Source organism: Rutidosis leptorrhynchoides, chromosome 1 (genome assembly GCF_046630445.1).
Source record: "Rutidosis leptorrhynchoides isolate AG116_Rl617_1_P2 chromosome 1, CSIRO_AGI_Rlap_v1, whole genome shotgun sequence".
Classification (NCBI taxonomy): Eukaryota; Viridiplantae; Streptophyta; class Magnoliopsida; order Asterales; family Asteraceae; genus Rutidosis; species Rutidosis leptorrhynchoides.
In genome coordinates this window covers 461462916-461487880 of record NC_092333.1, presented here as the reverse complement: position 1 = coordinate 461487880, position 24965 = coordinate 461462916, and the positions used below count along the sequence as shown (strand labels likewise).

The window sequence follows — 24965 nt, the reverse complement described above, 5'->3', positions numbered from 1 at the left end:
GTAGAGGAACCGAGTTCACCTGGGAACGAGAAGATCAGATAAAGAAGAAATACCCGCACTTATTTCCAGAAGATACGTCAACACCTCCAACTGCTTAAAATTTCGGGACGAAATTTATTTAACGGGTAGGTACTGTAGTGACCCGAACTTTTCCATGTTTATATATATTAAATGAAATTGTTATTTACATGACTAAGTGTTTTCAACATGTTAAGCAATCAAACTTGTTAAGACTTGATTAATTGAAATAGGTTTCATATAGACAATTGACCACCCAAGTTGACCGGTGATTCACGAACGTTAAAACTTGTAAAAACTTGTAAAAACTATATGATGACATATATATGGTTATATATATAGTTAACATGATATTATGATAAGTAAACATATCATTAAGTATATTAACAATGAACTACATATGTAAAAACAAGACTACTAACTTAATGATTTTGAAACGAGACATATATGTAACGATTATCGTTGTAACGACATTTAATGTATATATATCATATTAAGAGATATTCGTACATCATAATATCATGATAATATAATAATTTAAAATCTCTTTTGATATTATAAACTTTGGGTTAACAACATTTAACAAGATCGTTAACCTAAAGGTTTCAAAACAACACTTACATGTAACGACTAACGATGACTTAACGACTCAGTTAAAATGTATATACATGTAGTGTTTTAATATGTATTCATACACTTTTGAAAGACTTCAAGACACTTATCAAAATACTTCTACTTAACAAAAATGCTTACAATTACATCCTCGTTCAGTTTCATCAACAATTCTACTCGTATGCACCCGTATTTGTACTCGTACAATACACAGCTTTTAGATGTATGTACTATTGGTATATATACTCCAATGATCAGCTCTTAGTAGCCCATGTGAGTCACCTAACACATGTGGGAACCATCATTTGGAAACTAGCATGAAATATCTCATAAAATTACAAAAATATGAGTAATCATTCATGACTTATTTACATGAAAATAAAATTACATATCCTTTATATCTAATCCATACACCAACGACCAAAAACACCTACAAATACTTTCATTCTTCAATTTTCTTCGTCTAATTGATCTCTCTCAAGTTCTATCTTCAAGTTCTAAGTGTTCTTCATAAATTCCAAAAGTTCTAGTTTCATAAAATCAAGAATACTTCCAAGATTGCAAGTTTACTTCCAAGTTTTCTAAATCCATTCCAAGTAATCATCCAAGATCAAGAAACCTTTGTTACTTAAAGTAGGTTATCTTTCTAATACAAGGTAATAATCATATTCAAACTTTAATTCAATTTCTATAACTATAACAATCTTATTTCGAGTGGAAATCCTACTTGAAATTGTTTTCGTGTCATGATTCTGCTTCAAGAACTTTCAAGCCATCCAAGGATCCTTTGAAGCTAGATCCATTTTTCTCATTTCCAGTAGGTTTATCCAAGGAACTTGAGGTAGTAATGATGTTCATAACATCATTCGATTCATACATAAAAAGATTTCTTATTCAACGTTATAAACTTGTAATCACTAGAACATAGTTTAGTTAATTCTAAACTTGTTCGCAAATAAAGTTAATCCTTCTAACTAGACTTTTAAAATCAACTAAACACATGTTCTATATCTATATGATATGATAACTTAATGATTTAAAACCCGAAAACACGATAAACACCATAAAACTGGATATACGCTGTCGTAGTAAAACCGGGGGCTGTTTTGGTTGGGATAATTAAAAGCTAAGAAGAACTTTCATTTAAAAGCTATACTTATGGAAAAATGATTTTTCTTATGAACATGAAACTATATCCAAAAATCATGGTTAAACTCAAAGTGAAAGTATGTTTTTCAAAATGGTCATCAAGATGTCGTTCTTTCGACGGAAATGACTACCTCTTTCAAAAACGACTTGTAACTTGTATTTCCGACTATAAACTTATACTTTTTCTATTTAGATTCATAAAGTTAAGTTCAATACGAAACCGTGGCCACTGGAATCACTCAAAACGGATTAGAAACGAAGAAATGGCGAGTAAAACAAGATTGATAAAAACTACTCATTTTACCTACGTGAAAGTTAGTAATAAATCTATTCCAACCATAACCTAATCAACTTATATTGTATATTATGTAATCTTGAGATACCATAGATACGTATACAATGTTTCGACCTATCATGTCGACCCATCTATATATATATTGCGGAACAACCATAGACACTCTATATGTAAATGTTGGAATTAGCTATACAGGGTTGAGGTTGATTCCAAAATATATATATAGTTTGAGTTGTGATCAATACTGAGATACGTATACACTGGGTCGTGGATTGATTCAAGTATCGATTTATTTCTGTGCATCTAACTGTGGACAACTAGTTGTAGGTTACTAACGAGGACAACTGGCTTAATAAACTTAAAACATCAAAATGTATTAAAAGTTTTGTAAATATATTTTGAACATATTTTGATATATATGTACATATTGTTATAGGTTTGTGAATCAACCAGTGGCCAAGTCTTACTTCCCGACGAAGTAAAAATCTGTGAAAGTGAGTTATAGTCCCACTTTTAAAATCTAATATTTTTGGGATGAGAATACATGCAGGTTTTATAAATGATTTACAAAATAGACACAAGTACGTGAAACTACATTCTATGGTTGAATTATCAAAATCGAATATGCCCCTTTTTATTAAGTCTGGTAATCTCAGAATTAGGGAACAGACACCCTAATTGACGCGAATCCTAAAGATAGATCTATTGGGCCTAACAAACCCCATCCAAAGTACCGGATGCTTTAGTACTTCGAAATTTATATCATATCCGAAGGGTGTCCCGAAATGATGGGGATATTCTTATATATGCATCTTGTTAATGTCGGTTACCAGGTGTTCACCATATGAATGATTTTTATCTCCATGTATGGGATGTGTATTGAAATATGAAATCTTGTGGTCTATTGTTACGATTTGATATATATAGGTTAAACCTATAACTCACCAATATTTTTGTTGACGTTTAAAGCATGTTTATTCTCAGGTGAATACTAAGAGCTTCCGCTGTTGCATACTAAAATAAGGACAAGATTTGGAGTCCATGTTTGTATGATATTGTGTAAAAACTGCATTCAAGAAACTGATTTCGATGTAACATATTTGTATTGTAAACCATTATGTAATGGTCGTGTGTAAACAGGATATTTTAGATTATCATTATTTGATAATCTACGTAAAGCTTTTTAAACCTTTATTTATGAAATAAAGGTTATGGTTTGTTTTAAAAATGAATGCAGTCTTTGAAAAACGTCTCATATAGAGGTCAAAACCTCGCAACGAAATCAATTAATATGGAACGTTTTTAATCAATAAGAATGGGACATTTCACTCGCCGCCATATGCTACTCCATTTTGCGGCACATATCAACGAGGTAAATTGTGTGTTTAGTGAAGTGACATTAGATTCAAAATTATGTGTTATACTTAATTACAATGTGAGTGAAATAATATGCCTTAAAACTATATATTACATGCTATGTCATGCGTACAGAAAAACAATAATATGATACAAATTCAAAACTTTCGAAAAGAACATTAAAATGAGTAAAATATCATTTTCGGCATCTAGACGACCTTGAATAGTAAGACATTTGCAGAGAGTCTTGCTTTTTGGGCCAATTTTGGGTGAACTTGAGAAATTCAGCCTAATCTGAAACCGAAAATTACTCGCCACCAAATACTACTCTATTTGGTGGTGCATATCTACGAATTAATTTGTGTGTTTAGTGAAGTGACATTAGATTCAAAATTATATATTTTATGCATAACTAGAATGTGAGTGAAATACGGGCCTTAAAACTATATATCACATGCAAAGTCTTGTGTACACAAAAATATTAATATGATACAAATTCAAAACTTTCGGAAAAATAAAATAAAATGAATTTAATATCTTTTTCGGCATCTTGACGACCTTGAATGGCAAGTCACTTTTCGAGAGTCTTGTTCGTTGGGCCGTTTTAAGGTGATCTTGAGAATTAAAACCTAATCTAAAATCGAAAATTACTCGCCGCCAAATGTTACTTCATTTGGCGGCACATATCTATAAGTTAAATTGTGTGTTAAGTGAAGTGACATAAGATTCAAAATTATATCTATTATACATAATTACAATGTGAGTGAAATAATAGGCCTTAAACCTATATATACCATGCTAAGTCACGCATACACGAAAATAATAATATGATATAAATTCAGAACTATCGAAAAGAACATTAAAATCAGGAAAATATATTTGGGCATCTAGACGGCCTTGAATGGCAAGACACTTTCAGAGAATCTTACTCGTTGGGCTGTTTCAGGGTGATCTTGAGAATTTCAGCCTAATCTTGAACTGAAAATTACTCGCCGCCATATGCTAAATCATGTGTACACAAAAATAATTATACAAATTCAAAACATTGAAAAGAACATAAAAAGGTATAAAATCTCATTTTCGGCATGTAGACGACCTTGATTGACAAGACACTTTTAGAGACTGGCACATTGGGCCGTTTTAGGGTGATTTTTAGAATTTCAGCCCAATCTGAAATCAAAAATTACTCGCCGCCAAATGCTACTCCATTTGGCGGCGCATATCTATGAGTTAAATTGTGTGTAGTGACATTTGATTCAAACTTGTATGTTTTATAATTAATTACAATGTAAGTGAAATATTGTACTTTAAAACTATATATACCATGCTAAGTCATGCGTACACAAAAATAATAATATGATTCAAATTCAGAACTTTCGAAAAGAACATTAAAATGAGTAAAATATCATTTTTGACTCTAGACGACCTTGAATGGCAGTGCTCGTTCGACAGTTTTTAGGTGATCTTGAGAATTTTAGCCAAATCTGAAACTTACTCGCCGCCAAATGCTACTCCATTTGGCGGCACACATTTACGAGGTAATTGTATGTTTAGTGAAGTGACATTAGATTCAAAATTATATGTGTTATACATAATACAAAGTGAGTGAAATAGTAGGCAGTAGCGGAGACAGGGAGGGGACAGATGGGTGCTCAGCCTCCCCCAATAGACTTGATTCTAATAAAATATTAATAGCTCATATTTAATTATTTCAGCTAAACCTCTCTCAATTATTCATCTAACCCAATTGTTTGGGTTACCTACTTTTCAAACCTAACTACAAACAAAGTAATATTATTTGAAACATATCGTATAAATTTGCCTATCAATTTTTAGATGGGCTATAACAATTTTCATACTCTAAATTTTATAGAAGTATTTTTTATTGTTTAATAGTTACTAAAGTTTCGTAAAGTAGTTATTTATATATGTATTAAACAAATAAAATAGGTTTTATTTAGAAGTTGGTCTCCTTTAGTTTTAATTGATTTGACTCTTTTAGTTGTCGAGTAAGCCTCCCCTATTGTAAAATATTGGCTCCGCCCCTGATAGTAGGCCTTAAAACTATATATTAAATGCTAAGTCATGCGTACACAAAAATAATAATATGATACAAATTCAAAACTTTCGAAAAGAACATTCAAATGAGTAAAATATCATTTTCGGCATCTAGACGACCTTCAATAGCATTTTAGAGAGTCTTGCTCATTGGGCCGTTTTAGGGTGAACTTGAGAATTTCAGCCTAATCTGAAACCGAAATTTACTCGCCGCCAGATGCTACTCCATTTGGCGGCGCATATCTACGAGTTAATTTGTGTGTTTAGTGAAGTGACATTAGATTCAAAATTATACAATGTGAGTGAAATAATAGGCGTAAAAATTATATATACCACGCTAAGTCATGCGTACACAAAAATAATAATATGATACAAATTCAAAACTTTCGAAAAGAACATTAAAATGAGTAAAATATCATTTCAGCATCTAGAAGACCTTGAATAGCAGGACACTTTTTGAGAGTCTTGCTCGTTACGCTGTTTTAGGGTGATCTTGAGAATTTCAGCCCCATCTGTATCCGAAAATTACTTGCCGCCAAATGCTACTCCGATTGACGGCGCATATCTATGAATTAAATTTTGTGTTGAGTGAAGTGTCATTAGATTCAAAATTGCACGTGTTATAATTAATTACAATCTGAGTGAAATAATAAGCCTTAAAACTATATACACCATGCTAAGTCATGCGTACACAAAAATAATAATATGATACAAATTCAAAACTTTCAAAAAGAACATTAATATGAGTAACGTATCATTTTTTGGCATCTAGACGACCTTCAATGGCAAGACACTTTTAGAGTCTTGCTTGTTGGGCCGTTTTAGGGTGATTTTTAGAATTTTAGCTCAATCTAAAACCCGAAATTACTCGCCGCCAAATGCTATTTTGGTGGCGCATATCTACAAGGTAAAGTGTGTGTTTATTGAAGTCACACCGTCTTCAAAAAGAACAGTACACAAATTAATAATATGATACAAATTCAAAACTTTCGAAAAGAACATTAATATGGTTATTATTCATGCAAGAAGCTAGTTTCAAGAGAAGGTTGATAAAAAGGAGCATCAAGGTTGATACAAGTGAAGAATTTAGCTCCAAAAGTGTTAAAACGAAGAAAAATGCAACTACGGCTCAAGATGCGCCACACCTGCTATGGATGCGGCGCAATGACCTTTGAAAAATATCCAGTCGAAATCAGAAGCTGAAAGATGCGGCGCATCGCATAGGATGCGACGCATGTCCCTGTTTCCATTTAAAGGATGCGGCGCATAACTTTCAGATCCAGCGCATCGATGTCTGACTTAGGGATCAAGTTACGAATTTTGTATAAATAGGGGAAGGTTTGGGCCATTTAACACATACGTTTTCCAGACGAATTGAGCTACGAATTAAGGGGTTTTTGAGCCACTGTTACCACTTTCAAGCTATGGCATCATCAAGATCAAGGATTGGATCAAGATCATCATTGGTACACCTAGTTTTCATTATTTTAGTGATGAATTCTACCATGTCCAATTGTTTGAATGTTCCATCTTTTATTGTTATGCTACGCTAAATAGATTTGTATTCGCTTTAATGTAAGACTCATGATTTTGAGATTGTTCTATCTTTTTAATTATTAAGGTTTTGTGTAAATTGTTTTGAGTGATCTTAATAATCTACGTTTTACATTTGTTTAACCAAAAGATAGTCTCATTAATTCAACGTAGTAAAATTAGAACCTCTGAAAGATGTTAATGTGAGTTGACTGATGTCATTATGCCTTTCGTTTATTGATTTCGTGATACCGATATAAATTGTTTACCTAGACCTTTAATAACAAATTTAATAACAAAAGAACAATCCTAGTTACTTGTTAAGCATTAAAGTGGACACCGTTTCTCTATCTGGTTTATTCGTTTATTACTTTGCTTTTACTTTAGTTTAATTTCAAAACAAAATTAACCTTTTAAACACTAGGATAATTATTGGTTTTTAAGATCTTAATTAAGTGCTCTTGTAGAACGAATTTGTGCTTACTAGCTAATTTACTGCATTGATCTGCATTGATCAGGAATAGTTACCTGCATTTGTGTTTTAATTTGGTTTAGTTTAACTCAATAAAACTAGGTGTAGAAAACACACATCAATAATTAAAAAAGATTCTAAAACTCAATAATTTATTCAAAATAATTATTAAAAATTAATAACCACATGTTTGTTGTCTTAAAAACGTTTTTACCGGTTTTGATTAACCGTATGTTTTCTCGTATTTTTTAAGTTAAGTATGAAATTAAGTACTCCATCCGTCCCAAAAAAACAGTCCAAGTTGACTTTTTGTTGAATTTAAGATATAGTAATGAATTGTCTAGTAATATGTAACACATATTAAAATAGTATGTTCATAATTGTTCACATAAAAAAATTCTTACATGGAAAATCATAGAATTTAAGCAACGGACATTAATTATTTAACAGAAAAATTCAGGTTGTTACAGAAAATTACACGTCGCCAAATGCTACTACATTTGGCGGCGCATATATATGAATTAAATTGTGTGTTTAGTAAAGTTACATAAGATTATATGTGATACATAATTACAATGGGAGTGAAATAATAGCCCTTAATAAAACTATATATATATATATATATATATATATATATATATATATATATATATATATATATATATATATATATATATATATATATATATATATATATATATATATCATGATAAGTTATGCGTACACAAAAATAATAATAAGATACAAATTCAAAACTTTGAAAAAAAAATCAAAATAAGTAAAATATCATTTTCAGGCATCTAGACGACCTTGAATGACAAAACACTTTCAGAGAATCTTGCTCATTGTGCCGTTTTAGGATGGGTTTGAGAATTTCAGCCCAATCTTAAGCCGAAAATTACGCGCCGCCAAATGCTACTCCATTTGGCGGCGAGGTAAATTGTGTGTTTATTAAAATGACATTAGATTCAAAATTATATCTGTTATACGTAATTACAATTTACAATGTGAGTAAGTGAAGTAATAGACCTTAAAACTATATATATCATGTTAAGTCATGCGTACACAAAAATTATAATATGATACAAACTCAAAATTTTCGAAAATAACATCAAAATAAGTAAAATATCATTTTCAGCTATGACCCGGTACTCTACAAGTTTCTGAAGTGATTTGCTGATGAACATGATGCATAGATAGAAAAAAATTTATGCCGGACACATTAAAAAAACCTGAAGACAGAGCAAATCATTGGTGTAAAATCTAGGTTTGATTCAGTTTTGCACGTCTAGAGTTTGTTAGCCAAACCAAACTAAAAGACTTGAAGTATCATTTGATGCAAGCACCATAATGTATCATATATTGTGTAACAGAGCTGAAATCATGATAACAGGATGCATAAATTTTAGCACTACAAATTCCAAGGGTAAAGAGGGTATGAAAGTCTACAGAATTGCAACATCAAGGTAATCTCCAATCTGCAAATTCAGCCATTGGTTAGATTAGAATAAAAGTTTAACTTCTTCCAAAAATTGATCCTGCCTCTTTTGGATGATAAAAACTATAAGTTTTAGGTAATAAGATCGGCAGGCCATTCAAGATATGGGTGAAAAATGGGTATAATTTATTAATCTTGGAAAGGTAAACAAATCAGACCCAGTTGACCCAATACACCTGATTTTGTGATTAAATTGTCATAAAGTAAAAAACTCATGGGGTTTTCACTAAAATTCCACCCTTTCAAAAAAGGATTTAAAAATAAATAGATATATAAATATAAATGACCCAATTATACAAGTTAATGATGATTTGAAAGTAAGGTTATTAGTATCGGTGTCACAAAAATGGTAAGACGTTTATATACCTCAAAGCTAAGGGTGCCCAGGGCCTTGCTGCCATCGTCCGGTCTTCTTGCATTCGGATAAGACAAGGTTTTTCCGACCTGATCAACACCGTATAAGAGAAATGCGTCAAAACATAGTTAATTTATAGAAAATATACTATATATTAGTATTTTAAATTTTAATATATAGAACTAATCATTTTTGGTGACGTTAAGGTGTTGTTTGTTTTTTAAGATGTTTTTAACTGAGGCCGTGCGGACTATATCTGTAGAGAAGTGGAGATGATGTGTCCTAAAGGTCTGAATGCCGAATAGTGAAGAGTGTTTGTTTTTATGTCTACAATATAACTTATTCCTGTCCAAGAAGCACATTTCTAAGCCTGCAAAATCGCAGACAGAATAAGATAATTTATCTTATGCCTTCAATAAAACAAATGGCCTGCATAAAAATGTCTGCAGTCGAGCACACATAAGACATTGCCCGCAGACATAATACATAATAAGATCTGACGTAATAAGATCTACAGACTGAAAAACAAAAAACACCCAAGTTCTGTTTAATAATCTGTGAACAGCTCAAGTTAAAGTATTGAACTTGCTCATGCTTGTCTTTCCTATCCATTTAAAACAAGACAACTTAAGCAAGCATTCTACTGTTCGAAGATATACATTAACAGTGGTTGCTATTATCATATTTCTCGCAAGGGTATAAACTAGTATTGTGATAGAACATTTCACATTTGTTCTTGAGTTGATATTAGTAAAAATATAATTAGTTATCGCGTATAGAATTCTGTAAATGATCCATTTTTAATTTGCATTTTTATATTAAAGTTTAGAGAAAAAAGAGAGGTTACCTCTTTCACCGTAAAATGACCAGTTTTAGTTGGATATACAAAAGCAAATGATAGCATAGCATCTCTTCTTCTAGCTTCTGGAGCAACCTCCTTTACCTAGAAAACAGAAGCAAATTCAATGGACCATACTGTATACAAACTAGGGTTTCTAAATTGGTAATACACGCAACACATATAGAGTGGGGAGTGTGTAACAACATTGTTTGATTTGTTTCAAGATATCAACTTTTCAACAAAGAACTGCTCAATCTCGATTATGGAACGGAACAGATCGGATCTAGAGCCCATTTAAGAGAGAAAAAAAAATGGGAAATCGAGAACAAATCCAAAGATCAGTTGTTGAACAAATATAAAACAGAGAATCAAACCAAATATATCCCCGACTGACAGCTAAGTCCCAATTTAGTTTTTTTAGTTTTGGTGACAGATTATGCACAGCTCTGTTTGCAACTACTACTCCCTCCGTCCCGAAAAACTGTCCCAGTTTGACTTTTGAGATCTTCTTTATCAACTTTGACTTTAGATATTTTTATTTGTATGATATAATATTTGATGAAAATCATATGAATGGATTGAGTTTTAAATGTATTTGAAAAGTCAAATGAGACAGTTTTGTTGGAACGGAGTGAGTATTAGAGAAGCAAAAATGCTTAAAAACAACAGTCCCTATCATCAAACCAAAAAAATATGAGAAATATCGAAACTGAATGGTGACGGAGTAACAGATAGAGTTTGACATACTAGATCGGTTAGCTCCCGAAGTGTAGCATCCATCCAAGTATATATTTGGACCTCATCTTTAGGTTCCTTGCCTCTAACTGCAAACTCAGACTGATTGTGGTGACCACCAACCTGTTTGAAATCAATAGCACTCTTAATTCACAATGAAATGAATCATTATACGTATTCAAATTGCACCAATAATTGTCTTTACAGTTTCAAGAAACAAAATTACTACAGTGTCTCAAATAGCAATCTTACCTTGGTGAAAACTCGAAGAAGCAGTGGACAAGTCTGCATGTAAAAGAGAACACTTGATAAATTATAGATAGATGTTTTGTAACGAAATGTCACTATAACCAGTAGAGATGAGCAAAACCAATATATAATATGTGGTAATAAAAATCACAGTAGTATACCATTTTTATACACTTTATTCTCTAACTGATCGATTTTCACAATTTCAATCCCAACTAAAATCTAACAACATGTTCTTTGTTAAATTGTATTTTCTAATAAAGACGTATAAATGACTCATTAGAAATACTGCAAGTCTTTTACTTTGAATAAGACATTCTTTTCTAAAGGATCTAGTCTCAATAGAGCCATATATCCATCCCTATCCCACTCAAAATTATAAACGTAATATCACACACCAAAATAACAAAACAAATGACAATGCTTGGGCATTAAATTATAAGCTACCAAACTAAAAAAAATAGAAGAAATAAGCAACAAGACACATGCTGCTCAACCAACTAAACTCATCGCATATAACCTCTTAAACCTTACTTGGCTATCATAACTTATAACCAAATACATCACATTTTTCACATTCCTTATTCAAGCTCATCAAATCAAAATACGTATAACAGGATCAACTAAATGAAAACCATCTCAAATAACTTGTTCGAACACGGTTCCAAAACAACGTACAGCTAATATACTTTAGCACCATTTTTATTCTAAACCTATTACTCTAAACAGCATATTACATCCCTATAACAAAGATTAAAAGCCAAAACTATCTACTTGCCACATAAAACTAAGAAAATTGAAAATCAGTTCCTTTCATTAATAAACATTCCACTATGTCAAATATTATTACAAGCATCGAGTATTCCGATTTTCGTGAATTTATGAAAATTCATCCCATTCATGAAACAATTGCGCAGAAAAAAATGTTATTTATACAGCATAATACTCATAACTAACTACAAACCATAGCTACACTACAGAGGATTAAATTAAGTAATAATACAGGTCAGCAGAAAACAATTAGACCTAACAGGCACCAATTAAAATAAAAATACACAATAATCACACTAAAATAAATCGATAGAAACCCTAACCTTTTCGCGGTCAACTGGTTCGAATCGAGGTGCAGGTTTGTTGTGAAGAGGAGGACCAGGAGGTCCACGTGGCGATGGATGAAGTGGTCTGCCACCTCTTCTTGGACCATCACCTCCGCGTGCTGCCATTATCAATCAATAAAATTAACAATTGAAATTAAAATTGAAATTGAAATTGAAATTGAAATATACGAATTAAGAAACACACACAAGTGTCATAAGAAGTATTAAGTAATACTGTAATGTTTTAATATAAAAAGATGCAAATGCTAATAGCCTAAAAATAAAAAAGTTATCAGGACTTAAATGCCATATTTGGGCTTTTATACGTCGGCTGGATCCCCATTATAGTTTTTTTTTTTTTTTTTTTTTCCTTTTTTTTTTTGAAGACTAGTGTTTTTTTTTTATTCAAAGATTCGAAACTTTTGCATGTAAATTGGGAGGTACATTCAAAATTGTTATTGAAACCCACCAAACTCATTTCGTAAGAGTCAAGTTCTTGTGACATACTTTCACGTAAAACATCTTATATAACGGGAACTGCAAAAATTCAATTGTGACAAGAGTTGCAAAATATTGACACGAATGAGGCTCAAACTCACACCCGCATTTACAAAGAGCTTTTAGATAGCGACCCCGACTTTAGAATACATGTACTATTCATACCGAAGTGCGTTGGTAAGATTCAAAACTTTGAATTTTACATTTTGTGATAATTGTATTTAACTCCTTATTTACTTACATAAAATTAATTCTTTTATTGTCTAAAATAAAAATAAATATTGAATATTGACAAGACATAAGACTAAAGCTTATAATATAGCCATATGTGACCAGATCTTTTAACTAAAAAGTTAGGGGTTGAAGTCTTGTAAGAAGTATGCTATGCATATACGTGCAATGTACACCGGAGCTGTATAAAAGTAAGGAATAACCTTTATTACATGTCTATATGACATGCAAAATGTAATATTTCAAAAAGATTTAATCTTATTAGAAGTGATATGGGTACAAACAAATTTAATTAGCATTTTCAAACAATTAATAAAATAAATATAATACATAATACAGTAATATAATAAGAAATAACTTTTGTTTGCATTACCAATTATCAAATCATATGTTAAAATTAAAATCCATTGTTCAATTTCAAAGTTATAAACTTATAAAACGGTCTTTAATCTTTTGACAAAAAAAAAATAATATTAATATTCTTTTTGTGCTCTTATATATATATAAAAAGAAAGACACTATTCATAAAATTACGTTTAAATTTTTTTCTTTTGAAATCTTATGTGCTCTGAAAATACTCCACTATATATCTACTGTAAGCTACAGAAAATATTGTTACGTGTTACTTTAACTTCTTAATCTTACATTAAATGTAGATTTGAATGAAAATATACAAATAAAACAAGCTAAATAGTATTAAAGATAAACATATTAGCAAACAACTTTAACTCTTTTTCAGAAAAACAGCCAACACATTTTTACAGGTGCTGATGTGATGAGGCGCATCACCATGATGCAGCTCATCCTTACATTTCTGTTTTTGACCACTGACCACAAATCTAATGACTTAAATCGACACATGATGGTTAACCAAACATAGTTCATTTCAAATACATTTAAGCCAACATTTTCAACAAGTTTACATGATAATCAACAACATTTAGTAATAAATCAACCCATTACAACAACATGTGACAAACTTGACCCATTTATCAATACGACAACCAAAAGATCAATACATGAATATTAGGACATATATATCCCACCCAAAGCACATACCAAATGCATCTAGCAAAAGCACAATAAATCAGATACATCGAGTCAAGCTTAATCGCATCCCAAAAGCATATCATGCAAAATTCAGTAGTGAACTCTAGTACCCTTTCCTTGCTCATTCTGAAATCTATAAAAAGTTAAACAACAACAGGTAAGCGAAACTCATAGTAAATACAATATATGCATATTAGTCAACAAAATTCATACAGATAGTCAAATTGCATACAACACATAACCAATCACAATTGCACATCCAATGTCAACTTAGGTTCTTGCTTCGTTCCCTACGTGAAGCAAGTTCAAACAATCATAACTGCACACTCGGTTCCAACTAGGGATCTTGTTGCGTTCTCAATGTGAAGCAAGTTCAAACAATCATAACCGCCGCACACTCGGTGCCAACATAGTGATCTTGATGTGTTCCCAACGTGAAGCAAGATTCTCCATACCATCTCCAATATCATAAAAACACTTGTTGCATTTCCAACGTGAAGCAAGTTCCACTTGGTGCGTTACCAACGTGATGCAAGTCCTCATCACATCCCCTATATTGTAAACATAAATTTTTATATCAATATCAATTTCATAAAATAATATGCACACATTGTACTCACTTCAAATCCAAGCAAACAATTCAACAAGTACTTTCAAACGAGAAGTCAACACAATCATTCTCAAGCACAATTCACCTAAACAATAGGCATACACTGCATACATACTTTACAATTCAACAACATTCGGTGAACCATTTTAACCCACAAAATCCATCTTGACTAGTCACAATGATGACACCTATGTCAAAACAACCCACCTCATTAATTTTATTCTTTAACAAACTCATAATTTGACTACACTGAACACTTCTACATGTGTTCTTAATCATATTTAAGCTTCATTACCTTTTCAAAACCAACAATTCTAGCATAAGCATATAAGTTTACCAATTTAGCTAACATTAGGTTAACATTTCTTACTTGAAATCACAAATTTCAACTGCAAAACATCATCAATTTGACTAATTTAACCAAAATCACAATAAAAGGTTGCAAGCCTAAAACCTTCGCAATCTAAACCCATAATTCACAAGCAAAGGGGACTAGGGTTACCAACAAACCTTAATTCATCCCTAAATTAAGAATCAATGTTAAGAAATTTGGATCTAGAGTTTTACCTCACACACAAAATATGCCCAAATAGCATGAACAACAAAGCTAGTCACCAATGAGTTTGATTAGCACCTTTTTCATTCAAAAGCTTGACTTGCTCACTCTACAATTTCTCTCTAAGTTGATAAAAACTTTTGAAAATGAGAAGAGGAGAAATTAATGTTCCATATCTACATTTGGGGTTAAAACCCGTCTTTCTTAAATTTACACATTTGGTCCCTCAACTAGTAAAACAGTCAAAATTCACCCTCCCTGACAGGGATGCGGCGCATCTATGAGGAGATGCGGACAATCTTCCTTTTTACGCTTAAAAAAATTCTAGGATGTTATAATTTTGAATATTGTCATTTCGTTTAATTTCTTCATCTTCCGTTTTACAGGAAAAAAGTGGCTAAAAATAAAATATTACTCGTATTGACCAACATGAAATATTATATTTTTTTGAAAAAAAATGAAATAATAAAAAAGTTCAGATGATCTTAAGTGTTACAGATATAGACAACCATTGACTAGACTTTTGTGATCTATCGTACACCACATAACATATGAGTAGCATCCTATTTCCAATCAAATATGGCAAACAACTACACCAACAAACACACCGCGAACTGAAATATATCAAAGATGAAATAATGTTTTTTTATTGTTGTCAATTTCTTTTCAATAGAATTGCATTTATTAATTATTTTAGCTATTTTTGAATGTTTATAGGGGACTAGGTGTAGGGGTGTTCATCGGTTGGTTTTTGGCTTTTCGGTTTATTTGGTATGGCTTTTTCAGTTTTGAAACTTATAAAATCAAAACCGAAAACCAAACCAAAACCGAGTTTAAATATCAAAACCGAAATCAAAACCAAACCGAAAACCGAATTTGATTTCGGTTAAAACCTAAAATCACTAAAGATTAAAATTCTAACCAGCATAATTACTTACACATAAACATTAAAATACTATGGATTAAACGGATTACACCATTCACATTACATATATTCTAACCAATATAAGTAGAGTTTATAATGCCACGAGACCAAAATAATTAGCTTTCTACTAATAAGCTAGCTAAGTTAAACTTGTTAAAGGTCTTACAATTTCAAGTCACTATAAATAATACATAAAATATAATATAAATAGCATGTTTATTGTTTAATAATAATAAAATAATACATAAAATATAATATCAATATAAATATTATAAATATAAATATATTTTAATATGTTATTAATTTGAATTCGGTTTTTAATTCGGTTTTCGGTTAACCGAATTTAAAATTTTGAAAACCGAAAACTGAATTATGAATTCGGTTTCGGTTTCGATCGATCCGAAAACCGTTTAAAAAATTCGGTTTGGTTATTTCTGATTTGAATTCGATTCGATATTCGGATTATTCGGTTTCAAACCAAATGGTTCACACCCGTAACTAGGTGTACGCATAGAATTAAAGGTAAAATTAAATTCAAGTTGGTAGAAAAACAACTTGAACAGACCGGCTTGGCTCAGTCGTAGATTGCAGTTAGACACTTTGTTTACTAGTATCGTTCGGGAAAAAAACTTGTATAATACAAAGTCTTATAACATTATATATTAAATTAAATAATATTTTATATTAACAAATATATGAAATTTTCTAATGACAACTCTAAGTGTTGTTATTAGAAAATAAATGTGTACATCAACTAATGATACACTTGGGTAGATATTTTAATGTGGTGATAAAGATGCTCCCACATATCCCTCTCTCCCCCTTCACTCTACCGCCACCGCCGGCAACTCATCTCCATCACAGAACAGCAAACCCGTTCCCAATCTACCAATCTCATCACTGTAACACCAATCTCGTCACTGTAACCCCACAACAGCTAATCACAACAAATCGGAAGGAGTGTGGATTGAAGTCGGGAAGAAACATGAACCTATCAACATCTCGCATCCCACCAACAAACATCAATTTCAATTGACAGAAAGACCCTTAACTTTCTCAAACAACATTCCCATTCGTCAATTCAGTTACAACACACACGAATTTGCCAAAGAACGTGCAAGAATACTAATTAATCGATACGGTCAGACATCTCAATCAGATGGTGGAAAACCTAACACCACATCGTCACTTAACAATGATAATACACAACCCAGATTCGATTCAAATGGTAGTCGCATAATATCTTTCTTTTTTACAATTTCCTTGAATCGTGGAACATCACCAATCTATGCAAACTTTTCAAAGAGTTTGGAAAGGTCAATGAAATCTATGTACCCCCTAACAGAAGGCTTAAAATTGGGTCGAGATTCGGATTCGTGAGATTTACTGGTATAGATCCTAGTAAAAGTGATGCGTTTGCAAGTTATCTTAACACCGCAAATGCTGATGGAATGTTTCTTAGGGTATTCACTAGCTAACAACCAATCTCACAGGCGCTCGACCAAGCAAGATCCTAAAGTCAACCCGCGTACAGAAGAAAGTAAAGGTCAAGAGCCTCAGACTACAGAACACAATCACAACACTGATGGCAGAAAGTACAGTGAAGTTTTAAGGCCTACATTGAATTCAACCCAACATGCTACAATTCTCAATCCGCACAAGAAATACCTTTCGATGACCATCGAGGAGGATGGTTCAATCAAGAAAATACTTGAAAATGCAATTGTTGGTCAAATGGTGAAATTAGACATCCTAATCCAATTCGGTGAACTATGTGCTGCAGAAGGTGTCGTTGGGTTCACTACCAAATACCTAGGTGGATCAAACTTGGTTCTAATCTTTGAAAACTCATCATCGGTATCAAAAGTCCTTGATAATAAAGATCATTGCATTCACAGGTGGCTAACCAATGTTAGTAAATGGAACTCCTTATGTAACTGGGAATCAATTTAACTTGCACAAAGTCGACTTACTTGGTTACATATAAGTGGTGTCCCCACTATATATATATATATATATATATATATATATATATATATATATATATATATATATATATATATATATATACCATCAACACGTTCACAAGAATCGCTACTATGTGGGGTGAAGTAATCGACACCATGAATTGTACTTTTGAAGGTAATCAAAGTTTAACATTCGGTAAAGTACTCATTAAAATCAAAAACCCCACGATTGTAAGAGATTATGTTCAAGTGACCATCGGTAATGCGGTAATATATGTCCATGTATCAGAAGACGTCAAAGACATAGTAGAACTTGATATGGAAATTAGCAGCCCTGGTGATTTTGATGATACTACCAATTCAGAAGATGAATCCAAGTCCAATCACGACCGAGTAGATTTAGATGACAAAAACTCTATAAAAGATTTATCCGATGCGGAGTCATTAGATGAATTCAAATCGGTTAACAACTTCGAACCCAATCCAAACACAGTATTCGGCCATTCAAGCAACAATACCTTTTCTCCGGTAATCATTCAGGTAACAGGAACCCTAATCCCTCATCTCCGGCCATGAAAACCAATGGCCGCACTAATGACGCGGACACATTCGGCATGGGTATTCAGGACACCTTTTACTCCGACAGCCACAATATCGATTCTACCAACAACATTAATGATGCAGGTGGTTGTAAATGTTACACTGTCAACGATCATAGTGATAAATGCTCGACACCAGTCAACCTACCATGTCACATTCCCAACCAGACAGACGAGTCGTTTTCTCCTCACATCAATAATAAGGTAACGAATATCTTGGACTCTCTTTTGGACCCTACGCCTAATTATCCAAATAGCTATATCCCTGCGAATAATGATAATGATGTGTCTAGCCCAACTCACCCTAATCCTACCCTCACCTTCCCTTAGACGCCCAATCACAATAAATAAGCCCAATTTAGACTCATGTGACCCAACATCAGTGGACTCCCATCATGCCAATCAAATTCAAGCACGACCACCAAACCCCGCCTCCATTAATTTCGAATCTGAGAACCATCCAAACACCAATCACACTCCTAAAATAAACATCTCCAACAACCCTGATAAAACAATTAGAGAACGATCCAAAACCAAATCTAATTCCAACCATTCGAACCCAAATATCAATCTTTTCAAGATAAACACCAACTTCAATAACTTTAAACACACTGATCGTAAATCATGCAAATCAAACAGTAAGACACATAACAACCCAAAACCCCCTTCCATATAAAAAAAATAACGACAAACACAAAATAATGTTTGGATAGGATCATCAAAAATTCTATATGTCAAAAATCTGGCCAGAAACATACACAAATCTCGCAAAACTCACGACTTAAGAGCAAAAGCAAATCCAACAAATCTGAATCAAAAGCTGAATCTAAAAAAGCAATGGCTAGGCAGTCTAAATGTAGTGTAGGTACTAAGGACTTTGGCGATAGTATTGGTATTCATTGGGCGGACAAACAATAAGTTGTCCCACCTCCTATTTCATTCGTTAATTTTATTATGAATGTAATTTCGCTGAATATTCGTGGGGTGGGTCAACCGAGAAAAGTATAGTGGCTAAAAACAATCTGTAAGCGTGACAAACCATCAATTCTAATTCTTTAAGAAACCAAATGTGTTCATTTAGATGAATCGTGGTACGAAAATATTTGGGGATCAAATGATTTCAATTATATCCAAAAAGAAGCTCGTGGTGTCTCAAGTGGAATTGTCACTATTTGGGACCCTAGAGTTTTTATTGTCGATCAAGCAGGAGAAGGGGATTATTATTTAGCAATAAAAGGTAAATGGGAAGGTACACTCGAGGAATCTGCTGTTGTAAATGTATATGGTCTACACACTACTAGCAATAAAGTCAAATTCTGGGGCAGTCTGCTCTCTCTATTAGAATATAATGTGATACCATGGTTGATCGGTGGAGATTTTATTGAGGTCAGAAAGCTTGACGAGAGGTTCAATTGCGAATTCAATAATCAGTGGGCCGTTATGTTTAATGATTTCATAAATAAATCACAACTTATTGACATTTCAATCGGGGGAAAAAATTCACCCGTATAAGTGATGATGGTGTTAAAATGAGCAAAATTGATCGTTTCCTAGCAACTAAGGATTTCATCTCTCTCTGGCCAAACCTAAGCGATATGGTTCTTGAAAAGAAACATTCCGATCATTGCCCAATCATTCTAAAAGACAACAACGTCGACTTTGGACCTAAACCATTTAGGATCTTTAATGTGTGGCTAGAGTATAGTGGCATTGAGGATGTGAAAGAGGCTTGGTCACAACCAATTTTAGATTCCGGAAGACCTGAATGCACTTTCAGGAATAAACTAAAAAATGTGAAGAATGAACTTAGAAGATGGTATCATGAAAATCTTGGTACCCTGGATGCTGAAATAGAAATGCACACAAATAATACATATCAGTGGGAAGTTGTGGCAGAAACCAGACCCCTATCTGAATCAGAGAAAACACAATGGATGGAGGATAGAAAAGCATGGCTTGAAAAGGATAAAGTTAAAAGAAACATGATGAAACAGAAAGCAAAAATCAAATGGACTCTCGAAGGCAACGAAAACACAAAATTTTTCCTTAATGCAATCAAAAGAAGATCAAATAAAAGCGCAATTCGAGGTTTAATCATCAATGGGAATTGGACGGCTGATCTTCATATCATCAAAGATGAAATCTTTAAACACTTCTCAAACATCTTTAAATTACCTTCTAACCGTGACATTTGTTTTTATGATAATGTTACATGTTCTCTTGACATGGAAGATAATAACCTTTTAGAAGCTCCATTTACTGAAAACAAAATTTGGGATGCAATTAAAAATTGTGGGAGTTCAAAAGCCCCGGGATGTAGCGACCCCGACAAATCGTCAAATGACGGCGTCATCTACGTATGGTCCCATTACATGGTCATAGGTCTTTATAACAAAGTTTGACCGAAAATATGTCGCATTCATTTCATAAAAGGATGTTTCAATGTTTACAAAAGTAATTCCCAAGACAAGTACATAACAAATGTTATAGCTCATATGAAACACGTGCGACATAGTTTAAAGTAGCCAAAAAGACGCTCCACGTAAGCAAGTATACACGACATCCAATGCAAGTATCAAAAAGAATGAGCGGAAGCATGTATCACCTAAGTTCAATGACCTGAGAAAAACATAGAGAATCTGTCAACGAAAACGTTGGTGAAATCATAGGTTTAAATAAGTAAGTTAATAAAGGTAAGTCGAACCACAAGATTTGCAACATTGATAAAGTAGTAATACATTCTAAAAGTTAATATTCACGAGCACCCAATTATCAAGGCTTAACGTTTCCTTCCATTGAACCCCATCATAATAGTGTTAGAACATACACTGTTTCTCGAAAATATATTTCACCCGTAGACGGTAGCGAACCGTCCGAAGTGAGGGTTTGTCAAACCCATATGGCCATATAACATAAGTTCTCGCTTACACCCGTCAAGTGTAACTAATGATAATCGAATTGAGGATTTGTGTTCAAACTCGTATGTAGAATGTTTGTTTTCCTGTACTTGTGTTCACTTAGTTTAAAAGAACGTTTATGTATTCTCATCCCAAAAGTAAGTTCAAAAAAGAGTAAAAGTGGGACTATGATCTCACCTTTGATTGCAAGAGTGTAATAGTACTTCAACAAGTAAACGTGCAAAGAACAATGCTAGTCTCGACCTAAACAAATAGGTTGTATCAATAACGATAGTCACGAAGGGTCAAAGATGTTCAATTAGTCCTATGGCTCGACACGACTCGATTATGTAGCATGTGAAGCAAATTGTCAAGTTTCATGCAAGATACAAGTATAGAATCATGTTAGAAAGATTGCATAATTAATTGGTTAAGTTTGACAAAAAGTCAAACTTGGTCGGGTCAAAGTCAACGAAAAAGTCAACATGTTCGGGTCGGGTCCCGGACAAATTTTCTATGCTAATTATTCATATACAAGTGTATTAAAACAAGTTTCATGTGAATCGGAGGTCGGTAGCTAGTCAAACATTTCACGTGAAATGGGTCCAAGAGGTCAGAATCTGGCCAGGTGATTCTGCGCGCCGCGCGGGAATGTGGCGCGCCGCGCCACTACCTGGGCAGAGAATTCTGGTCAGTTTTTCCAAGTGTGCACGAACCAAAACCTTTTCTAACACAACACTTGACCCGCAAACACTTATAACGCCTATCATACATCGTTGGAAAGGTATTTTGACGAGGAATGCAACTAAACACATCTCATCAATCAAACTTCTACTTGCAACAACCAAAAACCACAATTAATGTTCCTCATTCAATGCATACAAGTCATAAATGCCATTTAATGATTTGGTAACCAAATTACATGAACAATATGCCGTTTCGAAGGTAATTAAGCATACAACACAACCTAACACTTACAATTAGCATTTCGTGTCATTTAAAGCATCAAAAGTCCATTTCTAGTTCATGAAACCCTAACTCAAATTCACCAAATTTCATAATCAAGTTTAGAAGGTTTCTTTAACCAAACCATACATCATAACGAAGCTAGTAACACTAGGAATAAGATTAAAACATGAACTCTTAGCATCAAACAACATATGAACACTCAAAATTCAAGATTAAGCATGTGAACTTTCAATATGAACTAGTTACATCAAAATAGCAAGAACAAGCATACAAAACACATAATCATACTAGACTTGAGCCATAGACACTAATTAACAACCTTTTAACTCAAAAATCTCAAGAACACATAATATTAGTGATTTTAGAAAGTTACCCAAATTTGATGAAATCGGTATGGAATCGAAGAGGAGATCACGAGGAGTTCAAATATGTAATTTGTTTTGATCGAATCCTTCTTGAACGAATTTGGATGAGGAATTGCTTTTTGATGAATTTAAAGAATGGTGGAAGTATTAGATGAAAAGGAAAAATTAAATGAAGAAATGAGGTGGAAGAGTTTGACTAGTCAAGTGGCTAGTCACCACTTTGGTGTCTTGGCGAAACAAGTCCCTCAAGTTGCAATCGGGTGCGTTAAATTACCTAAAACAAGATAATTGAAACGCGTATTAACGGAAGATGTTATAAACATATAACGGAGTTTAAAATAGTTAAACGGAAAAGTTGACGGAAAAAGGCGGGATGTTACATTACCTACACCTTAAAAGGAAATTTCGTCCCGAAATTTAGGTAGGCGTAGTGGTCGTTGTTTCTTCCTCGGAATCTGACGTTTCCGGAACCGGGAATAGATGAGGGTGTTTCTTTCGCATTTGATCTTCTCTTTCCCAAGTAAACTCGGGTCCCCTTTTGGCGTTCCAACGGACCTTAACAATCGGGATCCGGCTTTGTTTCAATTCCTTCTCGACGTAGTCCACAATTTCAACCGGTTCCTCCACAAAATGGAGTTTGTCATTAATAGTAAGTTCCTCGAGAGGAACGACGATATCGGGATCGGCAAGACATTTCTTCAAGTTAGATACATGAAAAGTAGGATGTACGGAGCTTAGTTGAGGCAGAAGATCCAAACGATACGCAACGGTTCCAACACGCTCTAAGATTTCGAAAGGACCAACGTACCGCGGATTTAGTTTCCCACGTTTCCCAAAACGGATGACACCTTTCCAAGGTGCGACTTTTAACATGACGCGGTCACCGACTTGAAATTCGAGGTCTTTGCGTCTTTTGTCGGTATAGCATTTTTGACGACTCCGGGCCGTCCGAAGCCTATCTCGGATTTGAAGAATCTTCTCGGTGGTTTCGTGAATGAGTTCGGGCCCGGAAATTTGCACGTCACCCACTTCGGCCCAACAAAGAGGAGAGCGACATTTTCGACCATATAACGCTTCAAAAGGTGCGGCCTTAATACTCGCGTGATAACTATTGTTATAAGAGAACTCGGCGAGAGGTAAGTGCTTGTCCCAAGCTTTTCCAAAATCAACAACGCAGGCTCGTAACATATCCTCTAAGGTTTGTATTGTACGTTCACTTTGCCCATCGGTTTGGGGATGATATGTGGTGCTCATGTCCAAACGCGTTCCCAACGCTTCTTGTAACGTACGCCAAAATCTAGAAACAAAACGACCATCTCGGTCGGAGATAATCGATAACGGTACTCCGTGTCAGGCTACAATCTCTTTAATGTAAAGTCGTGCAAGTTTCTTCATTTTGTCGGTTTCTTTCATGGCGAGAAAGTGCGCGGATTTGGTGAGGCGGTCAACAATGACCCAAATTGTATCATAACCGCCCGACGTTTTTGGTAGTTTGGTGATAAAATCCATCGTGATCCTTTTCCACTTCCATTGCGGGATCTCGGGTTGTTGAAGTAACCCGGACGGTCTTTGGTGTTCGGCTTTGACTTTAGCGCAAGTCAAACATTTGGCGACGTATCTAGCAACCTCCTTTTTGATGTTCGGCCACCAATATTGTTCTTTAAGGTCATGGTACATCTTATTGGCGCCGGGATGAATCGAGTATCGCGATTTGTGGGCTTCGTCTAGGATGAGGTTTCGTAGATCGCCATATCTAGGCACCCAAATTTTTCCGGCGTAATATCGAAGTCCGGTCTCCTTAACTTCGAATCGGGAGATGAGAATGTTTAAAAGTTCGCGTGCGATGTTGTTGTCCTTAAGAGCTTCATCTTGGGCTACCCGAATTTGGCTATTAAGGTTGGAGTGGATGGTGATATTCAAAGTTCGGACACGAAGAGGCACCGCTCTTTCCTTTCGACTTAAGGCATCGGCCACTACATTTGCCTTCCCGGGGTGGTAACGAAGCTCGCAATTATAATCGTTCAAGGTCT

General features: G+C 33.8%; 1 protein-coding gene and 1 long non-coding RNA gene across 2 annotated transcripts; both read right to left on the bottom strand.

Annotated features, from left to right (window-relative positions):
- Positions 1-8471: 8471 nt before the first annotated feature.
- Positions 8472-12528, bottom strand: LOC139874281 (histone deacetylase complex subunit SAP18-like). The gene is made up of 6 exons (XM_071861731.1): positions 12266-12528; positions 11175-11207; positions 10935-11045; positions 10194-10289; positions 9358-9435; positions 8472-8971 (listed from the first exon to the last, which is right to left on the bottom strand). Exons 1-6 carry the CDS (start codon positions 12392-12394, stop codon positions 8939-8941), a joined length of 480 nt encoding a protein of 159 aa, XP_071717832.1. The 5' UTR covers positions 12395-12528; the 3' UTR covers positions 8472-8938.
- A 1677-nt stretch (positions 12529-14205) lies between these two features.
- On the bottom strand, positions 14206-15362 carry LOC139874277 (uncharacterized). Its single transcript, XR_011767864.1, has 2 exons — positions 15225-15362; positions 14206-14598 (listed from the first exon to the last, which is right to left on the bottom strand). It is a non-coding gene; the product is annotated as an uncharacterized lncRNA (long non-coding RNA).
- Positions 15363-24965: the final 9603 nt, after the last annotated feature.

Coding starts and splice junctions, on each gene's coding strand:
- LOC139874281 (XM_071861731.1), bottom strand. CDS start 12,394: ATGGCAGCACGCGGAGGTGATGGTCCAAGAAGAGGTGGCAGACCACTT. Junction 11,046..11,174: donor TTCTTCGAGTTTTCACCAAG/GTAAGATTGCTA, acceptor GATTTCAAACAG/GTTGGTGGTCACCACAATCA. Junction 9,436..10,193: donor GTCATTTTACGGTGAAAGAG/GTAACCTCTCTT, acceptor GGTGTTGATCAG/GTCGGAAAAACCTTGTCTTA.